At 44.2% G+C, this 26,377-nt stretch overlaps 1 protein-coding gene across 1 annotated transcript in view; it reads left to right on the forward strand.

Annotated features, from left to right (window-relative positions):
* Positions 1–4,681: 4,681 nt before the first annotated feature.
* Positions 4,682–26,377, forward strand: part of CFTR (CF transmembrane conductance regulator) — a 240,217-nt gene continuing 218,521 nt past the window's right edge. Inside the window, exon 1 of the mRNA XM_073573354.1 lies at positions 4,682–4,895. Coding sequence (XP_073429455.1) covers positions 4,843–4,895 — 53 coding nt within the window. The 5' untranslated portion in view covers positions 4,682–4,842. The remainder of the gene's footprint in view (positions 4,896–26,377) is intronic.

The raw sequence follows: 26,377 nt of genomic DNA on the forward strand, positions 1-26,377 counted from the left end.
GGGCTAAAATCCCTACTGCAGTGTGTGGACACTTGGTTAAGAACTACAGGAATCATCTGATGTCTGTAATTCCAAACAAACTGTTAAGTTCTGTTTTTCTATTGTATCAAATGCTTATCTCATGCAATAAAATGCAAATTCATTATGTAAAAATCATACAATATGATTTTCTTATTTTTTTTTAGATTCTGTCTCATAGGTGATGTGTACTTACAATAAAAATTACAGACCTCTCCCTTCTTTGTAGGTGGGAAAACTTGCAAAATCAGCAGTGAATAAAATACTTATTTTCCCCACTAAATATATAATTCTACTCAGCCTCTTCTTCCCTTTACCATACTGTCCAGAGCTCAGGCTGCATGTATAATGTGACAGGTTCCCTGTAAGCTGGATTTACATTGGATGATTAATATGAACAAGTGTTTCCAGGAACGCTTGTTTACCCATAATCAGGCAAGTTAAACAGATTGCCAATCATCTGACAAATGAGCAAATCATAGATTCTTCAACTGAAATAATTTTTAAGTAGGCTTAAAAACTATTCTTGGTAGCATATTGTCATATGTAGAGAGAACATGTGCTGTTGAGAACAATGGCAGTCTATGTTTACAGAACAAAAATGCTGCGCGGCACTCCACTATTGAAGGGTGCAAGAATAGGATACTGCTCCAAAATAGTCTAAAACTAGATTCGGCACTCCCAATTTAGATGCAACCATGCAGGAGATAAGATAGCGCCTTATCTCCTGCACGGTTGCGCTGTGAACAGGTTGCGGGATGCAGAGACAAACAGGAGACAGAGCAAGGGTTAATGTCATTTTACTTTAACAGATCTGTACTCCACAGAGGGAGATAGAGTTAAACAGGGGTAATGCAGGTAGTAGGTAATAAAGGGTATGCAATTTGGAAAAATGCAGGGAAAATGATGGTAGCAGTTCTTAAGGTATAACTTATCCAATCCTACGACTTCCAGACTGTAGAGTCCACGAGACAGGCATTGGCGCCAACAACAGTCAGCGCGGGGTTAATCCTGTAGTCCTGAAGACAACGACGACCTTCGTCCTCCTGGTGGAGATGGGCCTCTGATGTACTCTGTGTGATCCTCAGTCCAGCGGGTGCTGTAGACGGCACAGGCCTCAGCAATGTCAGAGCCCAACGTGGCCCGACAAATATGCATCGGGGGGTCAGGATTCAGTTCATGGTCACAAACCTGGTACTTCTTAGGTGGCACACGTGTGGTACTCATGAGCCTGGAGTATGTGGCACCTTGCTTTGCGGGGGCCAACGGGCAAACGGTATATCTCTGTTCACAGACTCTGCGGGCGGCAGCGTGGGCATGCGCTGCTATGGTGCTTGAGGGACGAAGCACTCACCTCCCCCTGCTGCGCGCTGTCAGTTCCCACCATGTCTGCCTGTTTACGCGCGCTTTAGCTATTTAGCCTCAGACACTCCCTCTGCTGCCAAGTGCAAAGGTTGGTCCAGTTCGTTAAGCTTTCCCCTGGACAACAGAGGAAACAGCCCCGACAGTTCCAGACCCGGCGCAAGAAACGTACCCCCAGCCCCGTCCTTTTGCTTGTGTGGCGCCCCTGCGATCTCAGTCACCACAGGGTACTGCACTTCATCCAGAGGTGTGGTACTCTGCTCTCAGGTAAGGAAGGGGCACTGCCAGAACTCACACACCAGCACCCAACATTGTTCCCCATCTGGCCAGGGGGGAGTTAATTAGAGGGTGTGGGTGGAGAAAGTAGAGATGGAGCAGAGCTTAAGGGAGTGACAATTGGTGGGAGGAGTTAGTGCTGAGGGAAATATATTATTTTGGAAAGAGTCAGTCAGTCAGAGAGTAGTGTGAGAGGACAGAAGTCAGTCAGGAGGGAGAGCGAAGGAATCGCTTGTGTAGATTGAAGCTGAATGCATATTGTCTCCAGGCTAAGGAGAGTGAAAGAGATGGAGTGAAGATAAAGAAGAAAGGAAGGAAAGCTCCAGGAGGAGAGGAAGAAGAGGTCTTAGAGGCATGGATAGTGAGCAATCCATCCGTGGGGCCCGCATTCATCGGCATGGTCGGTGGAGGGACCAGGTTGCAGTTAGGGAACCGAACCCAAAACTAGTGGAGAATCTAAGGACTCAGCTAGGAAACCGGAGGTGGCAGTATCTTTACTTGCTGCAGCCGTACCCCTCACTCGCCGAAAAGGCTGGCATATAGGATCCAGGGGTCTGACCAACGTCGCCCGACAAGATCCGAGTCTGCTGGCTCAGGACACTGTGTGTGAAGACGCAGGGCAGGAGAGGTGATAGCCAGCGTAGTGAGACGGCCAGGAAAGGAACATCAAAAGGGGCCCTGGCAACATACACCCCAAGCTACTGTACCTGAGAGCTGTCTCGACCACAAGCCTGGAGGACATAGCACCCCAGCTGGGGATTGTAACAGAACTGTGAGTAAAAGTGTAAATACTGCACCCTGCTGTGTCCTCAGTTTATTTGCTGCGTCATCTGCCCTGGACTACAACCACCATTATCTTCAACACCATAATCTGCCCTGGGGAATAGCTCTGCCTGTGGAGAGCTGAACCAACTCTGCTGCATCAACCACTGCCCCAGTGGACTGAATCTGCAGCATTGGCTAACTTACTTGCTTGCTTACTTGCCGAGTACCACAGGTGGCGTCACTAATCTTTTATAAACTTTAAACCCCTTTTCATCATTTTTATTAGACGCCCAGGGCCACGGACCGAGTCACTGCTGTCGTGACACATCCCTTTAAGAACTGACCGGGCCCAGTACCTAGTGTCCCCATGGCCCTGGCGGGCGCTCCACTTACAGTGCATGATCCAAGCACCTTGACTGATCCCACAAATACTCCACTGCTCAGTTGTAGCTGACCTGTTTGTATTGTCTTCAAGAGCTAATGAAAATTTCTGATGAAGGCCTGGTTTTGGCAGAAACGTCAACGTTTTCATACAGTGGATGATAAAATATTTTCAAATTTTCTGCATCTAAATTGGGAGTGCTGAATCTATTTTTAGACTATGTTTACAGAACGATCTATTACTTATCGTTCTGTGCGTATAGGACATGTGCTCTGGCAGTATAAACAGGCAATTAAACTATTGGCAGTCATCAAACAAGTAGCTTATCAGTGGTCGGTTATGGCTACTAATAGGGTGGTCTATACCCATCCTTAGATTCAGCCAAATCAATCAGTGAGATTGAAGAATATAAAAGGAAGCTGTCACATTTAATTATGAGGTTCTTTAGCACTTTGTCCAGGGTCATCAATCTTTGACTAGTGGAGTTGACTTCACATATTGTGTCTTGTACTGCAGTTTATGCATGTCAAGTAAAATGGAAGAGCTGCATTAGAGAAACGAAAGCAACTGTGTCTGGATATGTGAATGTGCATGTTTATGGGTGATCAGTGGAAAGAACTGTCCTCAGGTAGAGTGACAGTAAGACATTATGTACTCTGTACGGCCAATGTTACTGACTTCAGCCTACTGCTCTTACACACATACTTTCTATTAATTACTGCCATTTAGGGCTCATGCAGACAACGTTATTTTTAGTCCGAGTGCGATCCTAGAAAATATAAGATGGCACCCGGACCAACGTTAATCTATGGGGTCATGAACCTCTCCTATTAATCACAACGTGCTCGATTTACATCCAATTATCACATTTGTGGGTCTGTCAAAAAAAACAGACAGTGCGCGAATGACATGTGAGTGCTGTCCAATATGCACATGCTCACAGACTGGAGAAGATGGGGACTTTTTTTTCCATCTTCTCCTCATCTGAGAAAATTGGAGCACACTATGATCACACGCTGATCAAACTCTGATCAGGATGTGATTAGCATAGTAGGACTGATTTTCTCAGATGAGAGAATCTACAGTCGTGTTACCCTAGTCTCAAGGTAACTGTGGAAGCAGAAGGTAAGGGCAAATAGGCGTTCATGTCGCTATTTCTAGTTCTAAAAGGGAAAAGGTTATGGCTAGAGCTGGAAATAGGGCTAATATTTAGCGAGTACTCAAAATAACTAAAAAATACATTTGTAGCAATGCAGTTTTTTACATAATTAGTAAATAACTCAAAATCAACAAATATATTATGTAAAAGTATCACTTTACGGAATTTCTGTAAGAGCCATGAAAATAATGGATTAATAGTTACTGATTGACCCTACAAACATGACAATTATGTTTTCCTTTTTAGATGAATGGTCTTTTATCTGGAAATGGAAGTTTTCTAGAGAGACATTGCAATAGTGTAGGGAAAGTAATATGATTGTGTAAATCTGTGCACATACTATTGCCCAGTACGCCATCGCCAACACAAACATTGCTTGTTTTCCAGCCTAATGTACAGCACTTGCTAAAATAAATAATTCTAGAGCTTATTAAACATTTCCAATCCAAACCAGATCAACATCCGCAGTGATCATAGGCTGCAAAAAATTGTCCCAGATCATCTGCTTGGAAAAGATAAGGAGATTTAGTGACCTGAGACCAGGTTGACCTTCTCACTTACCACAATCACCACAAGGTCCATTACCTTGTGCTGACCCAAAATACAATATGCCTTGGGTAATGAAATCTGATCAGAATTGTTTGCAACACACCCCTTTTGTGTTACCTAAACAGATTGAGAGGGAGTGGAAGAGAAAGAGGGAGAAGAGGAGGAAGATATGAAGGACTGGGCTGCCTCCCTCTGCTCAGCTCTTCTTAACCTGGGCAGAGTCAAGGAGGCAGTGACATCAGCCGGCTGACAGAATAAGGTGGGTGAGCAGCAGCAGGCACAGAGTGGACCTTCAGAGCCAGGACACAAGGCTGTGCCTGCAGCAGCCACCATGCAGAGGTCCCCTCTGGAGAAAGCCAACATCTTCTCCAAGCTCTTCTTCAGGTATGTGCTTTAGCTCTGAGTAGGGGAAGTGACAGTGCATGGCAGCATTCCTGTACTTGCTGGCACTGCCTGCTGTCACACTGCAGGCACCTGAACACTTTTTTTTCTGAATTACATGTCTTGTTTGACCACAAGTAGTTATAAAAGTAAATGAACAGGGGAGAAAAGCTATTTGGCAGTGAAAGTTCCTTCCTGTGCAAGAAATTAGCCTAAAAAACTCCCTTTCACCTGCACCTGCAATAAGACAGTAGGCATACCCCACTGCAATATCAGTCCCTGCAAAACCTTGGAAGTACAGCACATAAATGACCTCTGGGTTTTATACCTCTGGATCAGATCTCCAAGATCTCCTAGTAAATGCCTTGGTAATATGTGTGACAGAGAACACAAAGCTTATAGATCCCCCATTGTGTGAGTGACAATCCATGTGTGCCGAAGGCTGGTGATCTATATACAGGGAATGAGAATTACAGTCTACTAAAGAGTCACATAGTGATATTAATGTGGATGACAGGATAATCTTGTTATTAATCAAAATGTGTTTCCAGGGGTCATGGAGGTAGTAGTGTAGAAGAGCAGTGCTGTGCGGAGCTCTGCAGGGAATACTGATGGTGTGTGCTCCCAAATCCAGTGACAGGAGCTTCTTTCACCATCCTGAAGGTTTACTGTCATAACACACAGCTGGATTTAGTAATATCTTTTTGTTTCTTGGTGTTTTCTGATAATACACAATAGCTCCTTCCTTGTCTGTAATAACACTATTTGTTGTCACAAGGGGGTTTTATAAATAGTAATGGTGTTGTGTGTAATCACAGAGAGACTTCCTTTTTATTAATTAACCTGTTCAGATTCGGGTGCTCTCCGGTTAGCGTGGCGTTATGTGTTTTAATGTAAAACTAGATTATTTCTTGTTTGGTAATCTTAAGGGATACCTCCACTTGCATAAAATAAATGATTCAAATGCCAGACTCTACAGTATCATCATGTTTCTTAATTAGTTTTTTTTTTTACTGTTTAGTCGCAGAGAGGACCACCAAAGGTCTGTACTCCAGGTTAGAGTGCTTTTACACTGCTTTCAGGCACCCATTTGGTGACCCCAGCAGGGCTTACGTTCGAACCCCCTCACCGCAAAACCTATGTTCCGATGGGGCCAGGGGCAGATACTAACAGCTTGGGGCCCCTGTGTCTGGGCCCCACTCCTTCTATGGTGACAAAGCTACATTATAATGATTATCCTTCATCCCATAGTCCTGTGCCCATATACCCATCATACATATCCTCCATCCCATAGTCCCGTGCCCATATACCCATCATACATATCCTCCATCCCATAGTCCCGTGCCCATATACCCATCATACATATCCTCCATCCCATAGTCCCGTGTCCATATACCCATCATACATATCCTCCATCCCATAGTCCCGTGTCCATATACCCATCATTCTATATATATAAAAAATGAGTGTATGTGTGTATGTATGTGTGTATGTGTGTGTAGTGCGTGTATCGACGATGATGTCATAATGGTTGCCATGGTGATGATATCATAATAGGTTGCAATGGTGACGGTTATGTCATAACTAGCTGATTAGCCCGGCGTTGCCTGGGCATAGTAATTAGCTGTGGTTATGACAAATTATAATGATTATCCTCGATCCCATAGTTCAGTGCCCATATACCCATCATAGATATCCTCCATCCCATAGTCCCGTGCCCATATACTCATCATAGATATCCTCCATCCCATAGTCCCGTGCCCATATTCCCGTCATACATATCCTCAATCCCATAGTCCCGTGCCCATATACCCATCATACATATCCTCAATCCCATAGTCCCGTGCCCATATACCTATCACACATCCTCCATCCCATAGTTCCGTGCCCCTATACCCATTATGACATTTATGACATAACCGTCACCATTGCAACCTATTATGACATCATCGTCGCCATGGCAACCATTATGACATCATAATGAGGGGTGGGGCTTGATACACACATACATACACACACACATACACACGTTTTTATACCTATATATATATATATATATATATATATATCTAATATATAAAGCCCAAAGTGTGTATGTATGTATGTATGTATGTGTGTATGTATGTGTGTGTATGTCCGGGATAGGCATCCGCACCGTCGCAGCTACAGCCACAAAATTTGGCAGAGTCACACGTCTGAACCCCGAGAGTGTCCTAAGCTATGTTGTGAGGCGAAATTTTAACCCCGCGCGTTCCAATTCACCAAACAAATTTGTCCCCATCTTCATACTGGGGAAAAAGTGTGTGCGCGTCAAGCCCCGGCCCTCATTATGATGTCATAATGCCCCTATTTGCATACTGGGGAAACAGTGTGTGCGTATCAAGCCCCGCCCCTCATTATGATATCACAATGGTTGCCATGGCGACGCTGATGTCATCATAGGTTGCAAGCCCCGCTGCTCATTATGATGACATAATGGTTGACTATGAGATGGAGGATGTGTGAGGGGTATATGGGCACTGGACTATGGGATGGAGGATATGTATGACGGGTATATGGGCACGGGACTATGGGATGGAGGATGTGTGATGGGTATATGGGCACTGGACTATGGGATGGAGGATATGAATGACGGGTATATGGGCACGGGACTATGGGATGGCGGATATGTATGATGGGTATATGGGCACGGAACTATGGGATGGAGGATGTGTGATGGGTATATGGGCATGGGACTATGAGATGAAGGATGTGTGATGGGTATATGGGCACTCGACTATGGGACGGCGAATATGTATGATGGGTATATGGGCATGGGCCTATGGGATCGTGGATATGTATGATGGGTATATGGGCACGGGACTATGGGATGGAGGATGTGTGATGGGTATATGGGCATGGGACTTTGGGATGGAGAATGTGTGATGGGTATATGGGCACTCGACTATGGGATGGAGGATATGTATGATGGGTATATGTGGCCTATGGGATCGTGGATATGTATGATGGGTATATGGGAACGGGACTATGGGATGGAGGATAATTATAATTTGCTATAACTAACCACAGTTAGTTACAATGCCCGGGCAGTGCCGGGCTCTTCAGCTAGTATATATATAAAGCTGAGTGTATGTGTGTATGTTTGTTTTGTGTGTATCGACTATGATGTCATAATGGTTGCCATGGTGACGATGATGTCATCATTTTCGCCATGGCAACCATTATGACATGTTCGTCGCCATGGCAATCATAATGACATCATAGTCGCCATGGCAACCATTATGTCATAATAGGTTGCAATGGTGATGGTTATGTCATAATGGTTGCCATGGTGACAATGATGTCAGAATGGTTGCCATGGCGAAGATGATGTCATAATGGGTATATGGGCACGGAACTATGGGATGGAGGATGTGTGATGGGTATATGGGCACGGGACTATGGGATGGAGGATATATATGATAGGAATATGGGCACGGGACTATGGTATAGAGGATATGTAGAATGGGTATATGGGCACAGGACTATGGGATGGAGGATGTGTGATGGGTATATGGGCACGGGACTATGGGATGGAGGATATGTACAGTATGTTGGGTATATGGGCACGGGACTATGGGATGGTGGATATGTATGATGGGTGTATGGGCACGGGACTATGGGATCGTGGATATGTATGATGGGTATATGGGCACTGGACTATGGGATAGAAAATAGTCATTATAATTTGTTATAACTAAACACAGTTAGTTACTATGCCTGGGTAACGATGATGTCTTTATCTTATGATGATATCACAATCAATGACGTCACAATTTTTCAATGATGTCATAATCATTTGATGATGTCATAATCAACATGATGTCATAATCAACTGATGTCATAATTACTCAATGAGGTCATGATCATTTGATGATGCCATAATCAACTGATGATGTCATAATCAAGTGATGATGTCATCATTTTTGGTGATGTCATAATAATTTGATGTCATAATTATTCAATGAGGTCATGATCATTTGATGATGTCATGATCAACTAATGTCATAATCAACTGCTGATGTCACCGCTATGCGGAGTGAGCGGGGCTATGTGGAATGGGCACGGATTGATACACACACACATACACCTATGGGATGGAAGATATGTGATGGGTATATGGGCATGGGACTATGGGATGGAGGATATGTGTGATGGGTACATGGGTGCAGGACTATGGGATAGAGGATGTATATGATGGGTATATGGGCACGGGACTATGGGATGGAGGATGTGTGTGATGGGTACATGGGCATGGGACTATGGGATGGAGGATATGTATGATGTGTATATGGGCATGGGACTATGGGATGGAGGATATGTATGATGGGTATATGGGCACGGCACTATGGGATGGAGGATGTGTATGATGGGTATATTGATACGGAACTAAGGGATGGAGGATGTGTATGATGAGTATATGGGTACGGGACTATGGGATGGAGGCTATGTATGATGGGTATATGGTGGCATGCACTAGTTTATTCCATATTTCGGATGCAACTTGCTTATTCAAGTCTATTGTTAAAAAAAAAATCAAATTCCGTGAAGATTACCATATTACATCCAATTTTTAGGGATAAATTGCCAATATTAACCTAGGATTCTGTATCTCATCATGTACATTTTAAGTTGATGATGTATAAATACAAATGACACACGGATGTCAAAAAGATAATAATAATAAATTTTATTTCTATAGCGCCGACATATTCCGCAGCACTTTACATTTCAGAGGGGACTTGTACAGACAATATACATTACAGCATAACAATAATCACATAGATCATAACAGATACCAAGAGGAATGAGGGCCCTGCTCGCAAGCTTACAATCTATGAGGAAAAAAGGGGAGACACGAAAGGTGGGTGGTAACAGTTGCCTGATTGTATGGACCAGCCCTGATTGTGTGGACCAGCCATAATGTTAAGTGTGTAACAGTACAGATGCAGAGGGCTAATGGATGCATAAAGCATGTGGGAACATGATGCGGGGAACCGGGTTATGGTAAAAAAAAACAACTTTTGGCTGTGCACATAGGGATAGATTAGGTTAATGTGTTGAGGCGGTAGGCCAGTCTGAATAAATGAGTTTTCAGGGCACGCTTAAAATTGTGGGGATTGGGGACTAATTGTATTGACCTGGGAAGTGCATTCCAAAGAATTGGCGCAGCACGTGTATAGTCTTGAAGACGGGAGTGGGAGGTTCTGATTATTGAGGATGCTAACCTCAGGTCATCAGCAGAACGGAGAGCGCGGGTAGGATGGTATACTGAAACAAGGGAGGAGATGTAGGGTGGTGCTGAGCCATGAAGAGCTTTGTGGGTGAGGGTAATAAGTTTGTACTGGATTCTGGAGTGGATGGGTAGCCAGTGTAATGACTGGCACAAAGTAGAGGCATCGGTGTAACGAATGGCGAGGAATATGATCCTGGCAGCAGCATTCAAGACAGATTGGAGGGGGGGAGAGTTTGGTAAGAGGGAGACTGATTAGAAGGGAGTTACGATAGTCAAGACGAGAATGAATAAGAGAAACAGTCAGAGTTTTTGCAGAGTCAAAAGTAAGAAAAGGTCGAATTCTAGAAATGTTTTTGAGGTGCAGATAACAAGAGCGAGCCAGTGATCGGATGTGGGGGACAAAAGGAAAGCTCGGAGTCAAGTATGACCCCAAGACAGCGGGCATGTTGCTGGGGAGAAATAGTAGAACCACACACGGAAATGGCAATGTCGGGTATAGGTACATTAGTAGCGGGAGGAGACACAAGGAGTTCAGTCTTTGATAGGTTCAGTTTCAGATATAGTGAGGACATGATGTTAGACACAGCATTTAGACAATTGCCGGTGTTTTCTAGAAAGGCTGGCATGATGTCAGGAGAAGAAGCGTATAATTGGGTGTCGTCAGCATAGAGATGGTACTGGAAACCAAATCTACTGATTGTTTGACCAATAGGGGCAGTATACAAAGAGAAGAGGAGGGGGCCTAGGACTGATCCTTGAGGAACCCCAACAGTAAGGGGAAGATGAGAGGAGGAGGAGCCAGCAAAAGATACAGTAAAGGAGCGGTCAGAGAGATAGGAGGAGAACCAGGAGAGAACGGTGTCCTTGAGGCCAATGGAACGAAGCATTGTGAGGAGGAGCTGAAGATCCACAGTGTCGAATGCTGCAGAGAGATCCAAGAGAATTAGCATGGAGTAATGACCATTTGATTTAGCTGTTAGTAGATCATTAGAGACTCTAGTGAGGGCAGTTTCAGTAGAATGTAAAGAGCGGAAACCGGATTGGAGAGGGTCGAGAAGAGAGTTTTCTGAGAGATAGCGGATAAGACGGGAGTGGATCAGGCGTTCCAGGAGTTTAGAGATGAAGGGAAGATTAGAAACAGGTCTATAGTTAGCGGCACAGTTTTGGTCGAGGGATGGTTTTTTAAGTAGTGGATGTATGATGGCATGCTTAAATGAGGAGGGAAAGATACCAGAAGAGAGAGAGGTTAAATATTTTAGTTAGGTGAGGGGTGACAGCAGGGGAAAGGGACTGGAGTAGATGTGACAGAATTGGGTCACTGGTGCAAGTGGTTGGGCGAGAAGATGCAAGGAGCCTGCTTACTTCTTCTTCTGTGACTGGATCAAAATCAGAAAGTGAGCTAGATGCAGTGGGGGAGGGAGGACAGTGCATGGTATGAGGTGATTGGGAGATAATTTCCTGTTGGATCTGGTCAGTTTTTTCTTTGAAGTAATTGGCCAAAATGATTGCCACTATTTCTTGTAATTGCACCTATATGGGCTCTATGGCATTTAATATAAATTTTCTGAGAGAGAAGGAAACTTTATAAAATAAAGCCATTACTTTAAATCGCAACTGATACTACGCTGGTTGTCCCCACCATTTCTGCATTGATGACCGCCATCATTAATGTGACAGCAGCCAAACAATGCAATCACAGTCAAACTTTGAGGCTTGTGACTGGCTGTGACAGATACTGTAGTGGATGACTTGTAGTCAGAGATGTATCTAGGTTCACCGTCACCCAGAGCAAGAATTCAGATTGGCTCCCTTGCCCCCATGCGTCCAGGTTTAAGGTGAAAGTCTGCAGTCAGGCTGTGACTACAGGCTTCTGAATTATCACAGCACTTGCACTGCACACTTTTAGGATTCTCACTTGGCATTGGCAAGAGTGGCCGGTTATGTGAGAGTATGAGATTTGTACAATTCTGGCCACATTCTAACTAAACGTGACCGACCTCGCTTAATTCATTTTTATTGAGTGAGGCCACGCATGTCTAGTTGCCACATGACCATATGTATGCATACCGCATACTTGCTGTTTTGTGAAATCCGACTCTTACTGCCAGCACCAGAGAATCCTGACAGAGTTCAGAAGTCCGCAGTCACATAAAATTACTGCAGTGCAGACTCATCACAAACTTGGACAACCCATTTAATGCTCCTAACATAAATAAAAATATGAGAATTAGTATCACAAAAAAAATTTAAATACAGGTACTTTATACAGTTGTGGCCAAAAGTATTGACACCCCTGCAATTCTGTCAGATAATACTCAGTTTATTCCTGAAAATGATTGCAAACACAAATTCTTTGGTATTATTATCTTCATTTAATTTGTCTTAAATGAAAAAACACAAAAGAGAATGAAGCAAAAAAACAAAACATTGATCATTTCACGCAAAACTCCAAAAATGGGCCAGACAAAAGTATTGGCACCCTCAGCCTAATACTTGGTTTAGATAACTGCGACCAACCGCTTCCAGTAACCATCAATGAGTTTCTTACAATGCTCTGCTGGAATTTTAGACCATTCTTCTTTGGAAAACTGCTCCAGGTCCCTGATATTTGAAGGGTGCCTTCTCCAAACTGCCATTTTTAGATCTCTCCACAGGTGTTCTATGGGATTCAGGTCAGGACTCATTGCTGGCCACCTTAGAAGTCTCCAGTGCTTTCTCTCAAACCATTTTCTAGTGCTTTTTGAAGTGTGTTTTGGGTCATTGTCCTGCTGGAAGACCCATGACCTCTGAGGGAGACCCAGCTTTCTCACACTGGGCCCTACATTATGCTGCAAAATTTGTTGGTAGTCTTCTGACTTTATAATGCCATGCACACGGTCAAGCAGTCCAGTGCCAGAGGCAGCAAAGCACCCCCAAAACATCAGGGAACCTCCGCCATGTTTGACTGTAGGGACCGTGTTCTTTTCTTTGAATGCCTCTTTTTTTCTCCTGTAAACTCTATGTTGATGCCTTTGCCCAAAAAGCTCTACTTTTGTCTCATCTGACCAGAGAACATTCTTCCAAAACATTTTAGGCTTTTTCAGGTAAGTTTTGGCAAACTCCAGCCTGGCTTTTTTATGTCTCGGGGTAAGAAGTGGGGTCTTCCTGGGTCTCCTACCATACAGTCCCTTTTCATTCAGACGCCGACGGATAGTACGGGTTGACACTCTTGTCAATTTTTCTTTTCCGTCCACATCTAGGGAGGTTAGCCACAGTGCCATGGGCTTTAAACTTCTTGATGACACTGCGCACGGTAGACACAGGAACATTCAGGTCTTTGGAGATGGACTTGTAGCCTTGAGATTGCTCATGCTTCCTCACAATTTGGTTTCTCAAGTCCTCAGACAGTTCTTTAGTCTTCCTTCTTTTCTCCATGCTCAATGTGGTACACACAAGGACACAGGACAGAGGTTGAGTCAACTTTAATCCATGTCAACTGGCTGCAAGTGTGATTTAGTTATTGCCAACACCTGTTAGGTGCCACAGGTAAGTTACAAGTGCTGTTAATTACACAAATTAGAGAAGCATCACATGATTTTTCGAACAGTGCCAATACTTTTGTCCACCCTCTTTTTTATGTTTGGTGTGGAATTATATCCAATTTGGCTTTAGGACAATTCTTTTTGTTTTTTTCATTTAAGACAAATTAAATGAAGATAATAATACCAAAGAATTTGTGTTTGCAATCATTTTCAGGAAGAAACTGAGTATTATCTGACAGAATTGCAGGGGTGTCAATACTTTTGGCCACAACTGTAGATGACATTGTCTCTGATTGGAGTCGTTCTCTTTCTTTTCTTCATCTTGTCCAGATGCTGTGGTGACTTTTCGCAGCCATAGCTTGTCTTTGCAGACTTCTCCGGTCTTGTGCAGTACATCCACATATGATACCCTTAGAAATAGCAATGTCATTATAATGCTCTTGAATAAAAAATATCTGCCCTAAGCTTAGCCCCTGAATAAATAATTGCCCCTCACTATATTCCATGGACAAAATGTGACCCACACACTGTCACTGTTGTGAAATATGCCCTCCACAGTGCTCCCTCTTTCCATACTGGGCCTCCTTTTCACTCTGTCCTCTCACACTGGGGCCCCAAGCAGAGTCTCTATACTGGGCCCCCTCATCACACTCCCCTTTGGTATACTGTCATCTCCTGGCTGTGCCCTTACACTGTTGCCCCATGCTACACCCCACCCCACACACGACTCCGTCTCTATTCTGTGCCTACTCACACTGTTCCCCTCAATAGTCTCCTCACACATTTCTCCCTCGCTCATTATACTGTCTCCTCTCACATCCCCCTGCTAACCATACTGTCTCCTCAGATATTTAACCCCTCATTCTTCATATTGCCTCCAGTCCTCATACATCCCCAGACTCCCCATAATGTGTCTGCACCCATGCCTCCCTCATATAGTTTCCTCATATGTGCCCCCCCATCTTTCCCTCTTGGTCCTCATACTGTGTCCTCAAATTTCTCACAATTCCTCCTCCCCCTCCCCATATTGTGTCTGCACTCATCCCTTCCTCGTTCCCCAAACTGTGTCCTCAAATCTTATTTCTTCTCCCCCAAATTGTGTCCTCAAATCTTATGTCTTCTCCCTCTTCCAAACTGTGTCCTCAAATCTTATTTCTTCTCTCCCCAAACTATGTCCTCAAATCCTATTTCTTCTCCCCTCCACCCCATTACAATAAATCTTCAGTGTCTTCAGTTACACTGGAGAACTTACCACTATTCGTGCCTCTGCAGTGCTGGCTAGTGATGTCAGCAGAGTGATCACATGACCTGATCTGAAATACAAAGTGAGTGAGTACAATTGATCACTGGGAGCCGCCACATTGCACCTTCTCTGACCCTGCTGTCAGTTTGACAGCCGGCTCAAAGAACGGCCAACTCCCAATCCCGGGGGCAGAAAAATGCAGCCGCCAGAGAGACACCTCAGACAGCCACATGACAATCATAACTCTCTGAGTACATACAGTATAATGTAATAGATGTTATCTGCAGTCCTATAAAACATCACAGATCACACAGTCATAACTCTCTAAGACAGTACAGATATGTAGTAGATGTTATCTACAGTTCTATGTAGCACCACAGATAACACAGTGATAACTCTCTAACTACTGATAATATAAGTAGATTTCACCTGCAGTCCTATGTAACACCACAGATATCACGGAGTTCTAACTTTCTGAGTACAGATAATGTAGCACATATTACCTGCAGTTCTATGTAACAGAACACATAACACAGTCGTAACTCTTAGGCCCCGTCACACATAGCGATCTCACTAGCGAGATCGCTGCTGAGTTACAAGTTTTGTAACACAACAGCGATCTCACCAGCGAGATCGCTGTGTGTGACAGCGACCAGCAACCAGCCCCCCTGCCGGTATCGCTGATCGCTGTAGGAAAGCCCTGGACATTTTTTTGCTCGCTGGTCTCCCGCTGGCCAGCACGCATCGCTGCGTGTGACAGGTGGGAGACCAGCGATCAGCTGGTAACTAACGTACACATCGGGTATCTAAGGGACGTGCGTCCCATAGATATCCGATGTGTACGTTAGCTACCAGCGCGCTGATGCAGGGAGCTGGTAACTAATGTTCACATCCGGTATCTAAGGGACGCACGTCCCTTAGATACCCGATGTGTACCTTAGTTACCAGCTCCCTGCATCAGTGCGCTGGTAACTAATGTACACAGCGACGCCGCGCGCTCGGCTTTGCTGTGCTGATCACTGTGAAGCTGTCTGTTTGACAGCTCACCAGCGATCACATAGTGACTTACCAGCGATCCTGACACGTTGATATCGTTGTCAGGATCGCTGGTGAGTCGCTATGTGTGACTCCAGCTTTAGAGTACAGAACATATTGTAGATTTTATCTGCAATCCTATGTAACACCACTGATAACAGTCATAAGGCTGAGTTCACACGTTGCATTTTTTTTGCGTTTCCGCGGCGGTTCTAACCGCGCGATTTTGCCGCGAAAACGCGAAAAATAAGCATCCCATGCATTCCTATGGGATTCCGCAATGCTGTGCTAATGCTGCGGTTTTTACCGCGGCGGAATCGCTTCGCGGTAAAAACCGCAGCTTGCTCATTAATTTGCGGAATCGCGGCGATCCCGCACCCATAGGAATGCATTGTTCCGCTTATTTCCCGCATGTGGCTGTGCACACCATGAGGAAAGTAAGCAGAACAATTGCGGATGGTACCCACGGTCCGGAGGGGAGGAGACTGTCCTCCGGGCTTTGGGTACCATATCCCTGTAAAAAATAGAAATTAAAATAAAAAATATTGTTATTCTCACCCTCCGACGTCCCGCGCAGTCTTCCTGCTTCTCTTCACGCTCCGGTCCCAGTAGTCCTTTGCGAAAATGCTCGCGATGACGTCCGTTCTCGCGGGATCGCGAAGTCTCGCAGTCATTCGCGCGACGTCATCGCGAATTACCGCGAGACGTCGCGATCCCGCGAGAACTGACGTCATCGCGGGCATTTTCGCAAAGGATTACTGGGAACGGATGCGCGGGACGTCGGAGGGTGAGAATAACACCGTTTTTTTTTTTTTTTACATTCTATCTTTTACTACTGATGCTGCATAGGCGGCCTCAGTAGTAAAAAGTTGGTCACACTCGTCAAACACTATGTTTGACGAGTGTGACCAACCTGTCAATCAGTTCTCCAAGCCATGCTACAGATCGCTTGGAAAACGCTAGCATTTTGCAAGCTAATTACGCTTGCAAAATGCTAGTTTTTCCGCGGGAAAATCGCAGGAATTTAAAATGCGATTTTCCCGCGGACTGGAATTCCGGAATTCTCGCGGTAATTTCCGCGAGAGTTCCGGTACGTGTGCACTTAGCCTTACTCTAATGTACAGATAATCTAGATGAGTGATTGCGCGCCCGATTACAAACCATGCAATGGGGTGTAACCACACAACAGACTGTCCTCGCAATGGGGTGTAACCACGCACCAGACTGGCGCATGTGCAGACTAACAGCAAACATAAATACCGGGTGTCCCTGTCCTGCCACTCTTACCTTGTGTATGAAAAAGCTCTGTAGTTAATACTGTACAGGAACAGTTATTCGATAGCGCTATCCATGAAGAAAGTGCACTGGTATCCCATAGCTCTATTCCTAAAGGATATCACACTTTCTGTTAAGAAAGCTGATTTGAACTGTTTGGTTTTCACTTTTCAGGTGAACTCTGATGTCCCTATTAAATGGGTGTTCACCCAATGCATTTTGATAAATTATAGCTAGTTCATTGCACCTTTGTGCATTGTAGCGCCTCTGGTCATCATTGTAGTCATTTATAATTGACATTGTTATTTCGAGTGGATCGCGATTTTCTAATTCAGCAAACCTCTCTTCCTCTCTTTCAAATTCTCTCATCATTGTGAAGGTTCTTATGAGTGGGTTAGTTGCTTTCATTTTCTCTCCAAGAGATGACAGCAGTGCTGGGAGGCACTTTTTATTTGCTTGACTTCTTGTACTTAATGCTTCTTCACTGTCCAAGATATAAATCTGGGCATACTTGGGAGTACTACCCACAGCGGGATGCAATGGGGCAGTTCTGTGGTAAATTTGTCCATGAATTCGAAAACTGTATGGAACATGCCCAGGAGGTGATGCTACTTGTGCTACCATTGATGCCAAAGCAAGAGAGCTATTGTATTGCCTTATAATAGCCATAAAGTTATTGGAGTGCTGATGCTCTCCTTTCATCAACTTGACTAATTGATCATCCATACGAATGGGACGTAATTGGATGTGCCCTCTCTTGCAGCAGGAAGGGAATGTTTTGTCCTGCGCCATTTCTTCTTTGAAATTTTTATTTTGGCAGAGCTGACAACGAAATGTCAGTTCGCCAGCATGGTGCTCTTCAATACGTGTCTCATCAATTTGATTAAGAAACCCTCTAGCCGCAAATGTAACTTGCCATCGTCGAGTGGCTCTTGCATTTTGGACACGTCTTCTATCTTGTTCTCGTCTTTGTGAAATTCGTGTCTCACTTTGTGCATTGCGTGTTGCTCGTTGTCATGCAGCGTTAGATGTTCTATGTGATTCAGTTACTTCATTCGTTTCTCTTTTGTCTGGCCGCCCTCTGTCGGGCTGCATCAGCAGTTCTTCGACAATGTAGTTCATCTTCTGTTTCATTAAGACGCAGGTTACGCATCCATATGCGATTCGCTACTCTACATGCAGCAGCGCGATCAATTTGATCCATCTTTGCAATGTTGCCTCACACTGTTGACTGAGTGTTGCCTCCCAATGTTGCCTCCCAATGTTGCCTCCCAATGTTGCCTCACAGTGTTGCCTCACAGTGTTGCCTCACAGTGTTGCCTCACAGGCTAACGTTCAAAAAAGGCTTATGCCTTAACTCGTCACCAGGGAGAGCTCCTTTCCTTATTAGATATGTCACTTAACTCCTATACAGGGCCTTACAGTACTTAGGTATCCATGGTTACGCCCACGCATATAGTCAGTTAACAGGAAGTAACTATGGATATCTAAGTTACTGTTGAGCTGTGGATGACTCATTGCATCCAGACAGACGGTTGAGCTGTGGAGACTCATTGTGCACAGACACACGGACACGTCCAAATTAGGTATATGTATGTTATCTGCAGTCCTATGTAACACCACATATAGCACAAAGTTCTAACTATGTGTACAGATCATGTAGTATATGTTATCTTCAGTCCTATGTAACACCACAGATAGCACAGTGATAACTCTCTGAGCACTGATAATATAGTAGATGTTGCCTACAGTCCTATGTAGCATTACAAACTTTTGGGAGGACATCGCACAACTGTCTCTCCTCAGGCACCTCCTTATATGTGGGCAGTTCCTCTGAACTGCTGTGTTGGATAGTGGCAGTGCAGGGGCATTGTATCAGAAGAATGAGACTCAGAGTGTAAGTGGTACTGTAAGGTAAGTGTCTTGTCACTGTATCTCCAGCATCCAGCTTGGCCACTACAGTACACTTCAGGCTGTGCTCTGCCACAGCCTTTCCTGCGCTGTGGATGGCACAGCTATTCTGCTGCAGACAAGTCACCAGTCAAATCACTCACAGGGATGGGATACGGGGCAGCTCAGGCACATGACTGACTGCCGATACCTCCTCTCTGTGTGTGCCACAGGTGGGGTAGTCGGCCCTGGAAGATCTGAAGTCACTGCTGCTCTTATCCCGGCGAAGGGTGAGAATCTGTAATTTTGCATCATCTTGGGTATTTTGCTGGGACTGTTCTATGTGTTATTTGCCTGTTTTGTGGTTCAATAAAGTATTGCCACACTGTTTTACTCTCACCCTGTGTTGTCTGAGTAGTATTATGCCCATGGTAAAAGCTGAGCAGGCGTTCCCTGAGATGTGCCCTGGTCCATGCGATTTCGGCTAGTGGACTAGAGCACCCAGAACCCGCTGACCCCCCTGTCTCCACAATGGTCGTTAATAGTTAGTGAATCCTAGGAATCATTGGGTTGTCTTAATATCAGTTTGTCTTAACACCAGCATGGCAAGGCCACTTGAGAATTGAAAAAACCTTCTCCGGATCTATCTTCAATCCCGTGACTGAGATTTTATATCATAGGTAAGGCAGAGAGCATTGTTCAACAATGCATTTTTCGAACTTAGCATACAGGCAATTCTCCATAACTTTCTGCAAGACTTGGCGAACGTTCCTCGTATGAGAGGTCTCGGAAAATGTAATTCACAAATTCTTGGTTGACTGCTGAGGCATTACTGAGCCCAAATGGCATAATTCATTACTCCTAATGGCAGTCCAGGGTATTGAAAGCAGTCGTCCACTCACCGCCTTAATGTATGCGGATTAGGTTGTGGACTCCCTTCAGATCCATCTTGGTGAAGATCCTGGCACCTCTAAGATGATCAAACAATTCCGTGATTATTGGCTACGTATATTTGTTTTTAATTGTATCACAGTGATAGCACAATCCCTTGGCTCAACGGATATTTTGTTGTTGCTCAGCCAGCCTAACGCGATCAACCTGCATAGGCTCAGGAGAGACTGCTGCCACAGAAGGCTAGGGAATGAGCTTCCTCTGGAAGGATGATACCTGACAAAAAGGTTTTCTCTCATGTGCCGTCTCTCTGGTGCGTTCCTGGAACTTCAAGTCTGTATGGATAGCCAGGGAAATTAAGACATCCAGACTAGAAGGAATGTCTTGACCGGTCAGTTCGTCTTTAATTCTTCCTGACAATCCCTCCCAGGAGGCAACTACCAGCACCTTGTCGTTCCAGCCGAGTTCAGATGCCAAGTGCCCAGGCCCTGGGACACAGGAGGCTCGGTGACACCTGGAGCAGAGGACACAGCTGGGCGGCTTCGGGGTTGAGTATGTCGACGTCCTGCTTTGGGGAGAAGGAAACAGTGTGTAGGGACGCAGGCATTACAGTATGCTTACTAAATAGATAAGATTGAATTAGCAAAAGTAAGCAGCCAAAAAAACATACGGGTGAACTACAAAACCCCAAAATTATTAAAGTTAGGGTTATAAATAAAGATGGCTGACTGGTGACCTAATGAATATGTATAAGTATACCAAAGGCTAATACAGAGATCTCCACCATGATCTGTATAACCACTCACTGCTTTAACTATAAAAAGGTTTCTACATTGACATACATAGGTGCTCTACTGTAAAGGGCCTGTCACACTAAGTGATATTGCTAGCAATATCGCTATAACGTCACTGTTTTTTGTGACGTAGCAGCGATATTGCTAGCGATATCGCTATGTCTGATACTTACCTCCGACCGCTCCCCCGCTGGTTATCGTTGATCGCGCGAGAACGGCCTGGGCCGTCTCTCGTCGTCAGCTTCCTGCTGGGCTTCCTGTGGCGCCGACGAGTGACGCGTGGACGCGGGCGGGAGGACGTCAGGATCGCCTCGTCTGACAGGTAAGTAACGACCCCCGACCCCTGCTATGTCGCTGGTGAGAGCTGCCTGTGTAGCTGCTCACTAGCTAACACTTAGCGATGCACCAGCGATCCTGACCGGGTCATATTGCTGGTCGGGATCGCTGGTGCATCGCTAAGTGTGACAGTACCTTTAGATTAGCAAGACAATGAGACTTTTTGTCAAAAGGATTGTCATAGTTAATTTACTAAAGAAATTCAAAATAAACCTGTACGCCTTTCTTTAGTGTAATAATATTCCATGTTATAGTTACTTTATTTCCGCTATTTCCGCTATTGATCCAGGAAAATATATGAAAGAATTGTTTACTTAAGATGGGGAAAATTAGCTTTGCCTCACGGCAGTTTAACCTCTACAAGTCCGCTTACACTGTGCGATGCACAGTATTTAATAGCCAATTTGATACTTACACAGGCCAACCCAGCTCCAGATGCCTCCTGCACATTCTTTGATGGATCGTTTAGTGTGCATAGGCTGCCATTCTTTTCAGCTGCACGAGCCCTGTGTACACAGTGCGATACGTTGCTGAGAAAGATGATCTTTGGTGTCTACTTAGACTGTTCTATTATAGAGAAAAAAGCATGCCTAGGAACGCTCATTGATAATAATGATGCAGTGTAAATTGACCTTAAGATACTACCAATTGTGACCTCAACATCTAAATGATTAGACATAGGGAAGGACTCACTCTGTCATCCAATTGCATAATTCACTTAATGTCACATTCCTCAACATTGAAATTGCAACACCAAGAAGGAAAAGGAAAAGTCATGGAAATATGAAAATCACAGGATCAATAGACATGTTACTGATCTGCAAATCATGAAAAATTGCAAATAAAATTTTCCAAACATCTCAATTTATTCAGTATTGAGTACAAGCAACACTGGGCTGAAGTAAGATTTGTGGCGAGGTGCACACAGCGACAAACGCTACAACACGCCTCACCTGACTCATTGGGGGACATTAGACTCTTAATGAATCATGAGCGTCAAACGTCCTCTCATCAAGATGGGCCGATCTTGATGAGTCGCCCCAATGTCTTTTTCAGTCAGATCCTCTTAGAAAGACTCCTGAAAAAGCATTTAAAAAAGCTACAAAGAATGAACATACACACTACAATGTCAAAACGACTTGAGAAGCATATGTTCCGCCGTTCTAATTTTTTCTTAACTGCTTCAGGCTTTGAAACCCTTACTTAAAGAAATCCTTGACCATTCTTCAGGGGCCTTCCTTTTGGAAGCCGTTCATTGTTGTAAACATAATGTAAAGAAAAAACAAAAACACCAGCAGTAAAGTTGCCTTTAAAAAAAAATACATAAAATACACTTAAAAAAAAAGCTTCAGAAAAAACATTGCCAGCATTTTACTGAAGTGTCTTCTTCATGAAAAACAGAAAGGGGAAACGTATAAATTAGAATTATCTCACCCATCTGTTTGAATCCAAGTGTCAAGCTTGGGGTGGAAAAGTCTGGCGGACAGCACAACACACACACAACAAAATGGAAAAAGGGAGAGGAAGGCCCTAACAGTAGTGAACGAGGGGCGGGGCACCTCCTAACAACAATCTGGGCCTATCCCTAAGCTCCCCTAACGCCCTATGTGGGTCCTTCCACCCTGACGCTGTCACGTGCCTAGTCCCTTGCTGTCGCCTCACTACACCTTGGCTAGTTCACTGGCCGGCAAGGACGCTAGCAACACCACTGCAGATGGTAACACAGGGGGTAGTGACAAGCACAAGGCAGACAAGGAAAGCAACAATGAAAACTTGCTCAAGCATCTGCTGCAAAGCTCCACACAACAGAGGATGCGGATCCCAGACCTCAAGCAGTTGATACACTGCTGGCACCAGAGAGCTCCAAACTCCTAGGGTGGTCTCCAGAGAAAAACTCTATCACCAACAGTCAGCTGATGCGTCATGTGATTATTTTAAGGGTTGTGGGAGTGGTCACCACCCGCATCAGCTCATCAGCAACACAGCAGCTGCCAGCAATGAAGCTGGCATTAAACCTTGCTGGACCAAAAGTAAAAACCACATTTAAATTAAAGCAGAATCAAAGCTGTCATGACTCCAAAAATGATTCGTGACACCAAGAGGTCCTTGCACACGAATCTGTGCCACATAAAACCATCCGAGCCAAGGAAGGGATCTTGTTGACTCACCCTCTTTAGGCCCTATTAGGTCTATAAGGACTTGGTTGCCCCAAGACTCCCGTCCTCCTGGATTCAGACAGATGTGTGAGATTTCTATTTTATGTTTCCCCTTCCTGTTTTGCACTGAGCCACGAATGACTGGATAGCTGGTGGTTCATTGATGAACAGTTTGGCACATAGTATTAATATATGGACCATCTGTTGTGAATTGGCCATTGTCAGATTTCTGTAATGCTTCCATCACTTTGGATGACTCTATTTATGTTGGCATCCATCACTGTATTTGGCATTTATTTGGTGTGTGTTTTTTGTGGTATGTGTTTATGGCCTGTCATTGAATAGGTATTTTATTAAGTGTAATCAATTACAGCTGTGACTAATTTTAATTGGTGTTTGTTAAAAGTGATGTTTTAGTTAATATTCTTTTTTGCTGATACACTATTGAATACATTATTTGCTAAAAACGTCATTCAACTATATCATTTTGGGTATGAATGGAAGAGTCCAAGGGCAGGATCAGTAGCACTAATAATGGTGTGTGTTCTTCTCTGCAATGACAGAATTGTCAAAATAGTGCCATTACGTCACTCTTAATGAGTTAGGTATGTGTCCCCCACGCTCATGCTGAGTGAAGATTGTATGTATTATAATGCAGTATTTTTCTACAACAAATGAAACATATGTGTTGTTAACACACACTGGGCTCCTAGCCGAGCTCCGCAAGACAAGGTCAGGGAGCTATACTTCAGATCCTTCATGTTTTCAGCTGTCAACAAGGTTTAAGCGCGCTTTATAAAGTTTATTAGGGTAATATCAACAATCACAGATCTACAGATAATAGCAAATAAACATCAAATCAATGGGTAGTGAAGAAAAGAAAACCATTGCGCTATTTACGTAACTATCAAATCGTCTCTCTCCGAAGCTCTTGTGTAAACATTGAAGACAATCAGACAGACGTGCTCTTGTGGATACTGGAAACATGTTTCAAGTATATTTAAAACGTCATTTGCGGAACTTGAGATATGGATCAGAAATCTCGGCCAAATCAGTGACACCAAAACCAGGTGTGGAACAATCAGAGAAAAAGTATAATAGAAACACGTCACCACTTCTGTATTTATCACCCACTCCTGGTTTCCCCCCCCCCCAGCCTGCTTCCCAGCGTCACCCCGGACTGGGCCTGTCGCGTCGCTTTCACACATCGCCAGGACAGGATCTGAGGAGGGGAATGGGGTCTTTGCATGCAAAGTCTGGATCAGAACAGGCCATCAATCAGCAGAAATGTTTCCTGGATTTCTGTGCTGCTGTCTCCCTGCTCCTCCCCCATATATCTCCCTCTGTGCCCCCCATAGACCAGCACACTGCTCTCCTGAAATACTCTGTGCTGCTGTCACCCTGCTCCCAGAATCCTTGCTGCCTGCCATCCTCGGTGACCGAACACCCCATTCCTCTCCTCAGATCCTGTCCTGGCGATGTGTGAAAGCGAGGCGACAGGGGCCTGATACATGGTGGAAGGAGCAGGGTGACAGCAGCACAGAGTATTTCAGGAGAGCAGTGTGCTGGTCTATGGGGGGCACCCTGTTTGGTGCCAGGGATTGTACATAGAGCGCTGTGTTTTATACACATGGATGGACCATCTTCTTGTCTGCTCCACAGAAATCCAGGAAACATGTCTGCTGATTGATGACCTGTTCTGATCCAGACTTTACATGAAAAGACAGTCGGTAACTTTGCAGGCCCCATCAAAATGGCTGCTCACTGTGTTCCTAGATGTCATCCTCTCTTTTCCCTTAGCAAACACCCAGAAGGGGAGGAGAGGAGTGACATCACACCCATGTCAGCAGATTCCGCCCATACAGTGTCCATTTTAGGGCATGATCATATATCAAAATCAAACATCATGGACACTGTATGCCCATAATTACTGCAGGACAGTAATGTGAGCTAGTTGTACACTAGGTTTTTGTGCCAAATTTCAGTAGCTGCTCCCCCTAGTGTTAACAAGTGGAAATGCCAAACTTTTTTAAATTATTTTTCATATTTTACAAAATTAAAAACAAATGATAATATTTTTTAAGAAAATGTAAACATTAATTCTTTACATTTTTTCAATTGCTGAAAAAATTTTTTTGGGATGGCACCTTCCCTTTAAGAAAACATGGTTTCTTTCCATCACTACTCTTGTCCATAGGGCTCATACCCATATGCGAGAAAAAAACGGTCCTATTTCCTGACCGGAAAAAATGGATGAGTGCCACGCAAGTGTCATACTATGTCTGTGAGATTTTTAAACCGAACATCCATATGACATGCGTATGCAATCCGTATGCAATGCAATGTTAACATGAGCTTTTACATACAGCAGTTCTCTGTCCTTTACACATCGTTTTAAAACGAAATATTGTTCAAAACACACACACATACAGTTGTGGCCAAAAGTATTGACACCCCTGCAATTCTGTCAGATAACACTCAGTTTCTTCCTGAAAATGATTGCAAGCACAAATTCTTTGTTATTATTATCTTCATTTAATTTGTCTCAAATGAAAAAACACAAAAAGAATTGTCCTAAAGCCAAATTGGATATAATTCCACACCAAACATAAAAAAGAGGGTGGACAAAAGTATTGGCACTGTTCGAAAAATCATGTGATGCTTCTCTAATTTGTGTAATTAACAGCACTTGTAACTTACCTGTGGCACCTAACAGGTGTTGGCAATAACTAAATCACACTTGCAGCCAATTGACATAGATTAAAGTTGACTCAACCTCTGCCCTGTGTCCTTGTGTGTACCACATTGAGCACGGAGAAAAGAAAGAAGACCAAAGAACTGTCTGAGGACTTGAGAAACCAAATTGTGAGGAAGCATGAGCAATCTCAAGGCTACAAGTCCATCTCCAAAGACCTGAATGTTCCTGTGTCTACCGTGCGCAGTGTCATCAAGAAGTTTAAAGCACTGTGGCTAACCTCCCTAGATGTGGACGGAAAAGAAAAATTGACAAGAGATTTCAACGCAAGATTGTGCGGATGTTGGATAAAGAACCTCGACTAACATCCAAAC

The sequence above is a fragment of the Dendrobates tinctorius genome, unplaced genomic scaffold, assembly GCF_039654945.1.
Source record: "Dendrobates tinctorius isolate UK_male_01 unplaced genomic scaffold, ASM3965494v1 ptg000035l, whole genome shotgun sequence".
Classification (NCBI taxonomy): domain Eukaryota; kingdom Metazoa; phylum Chordata; class Amphibia; order Anura; family Dendrobatidae; genus Dendrobates; species Dendrobates tinctorius.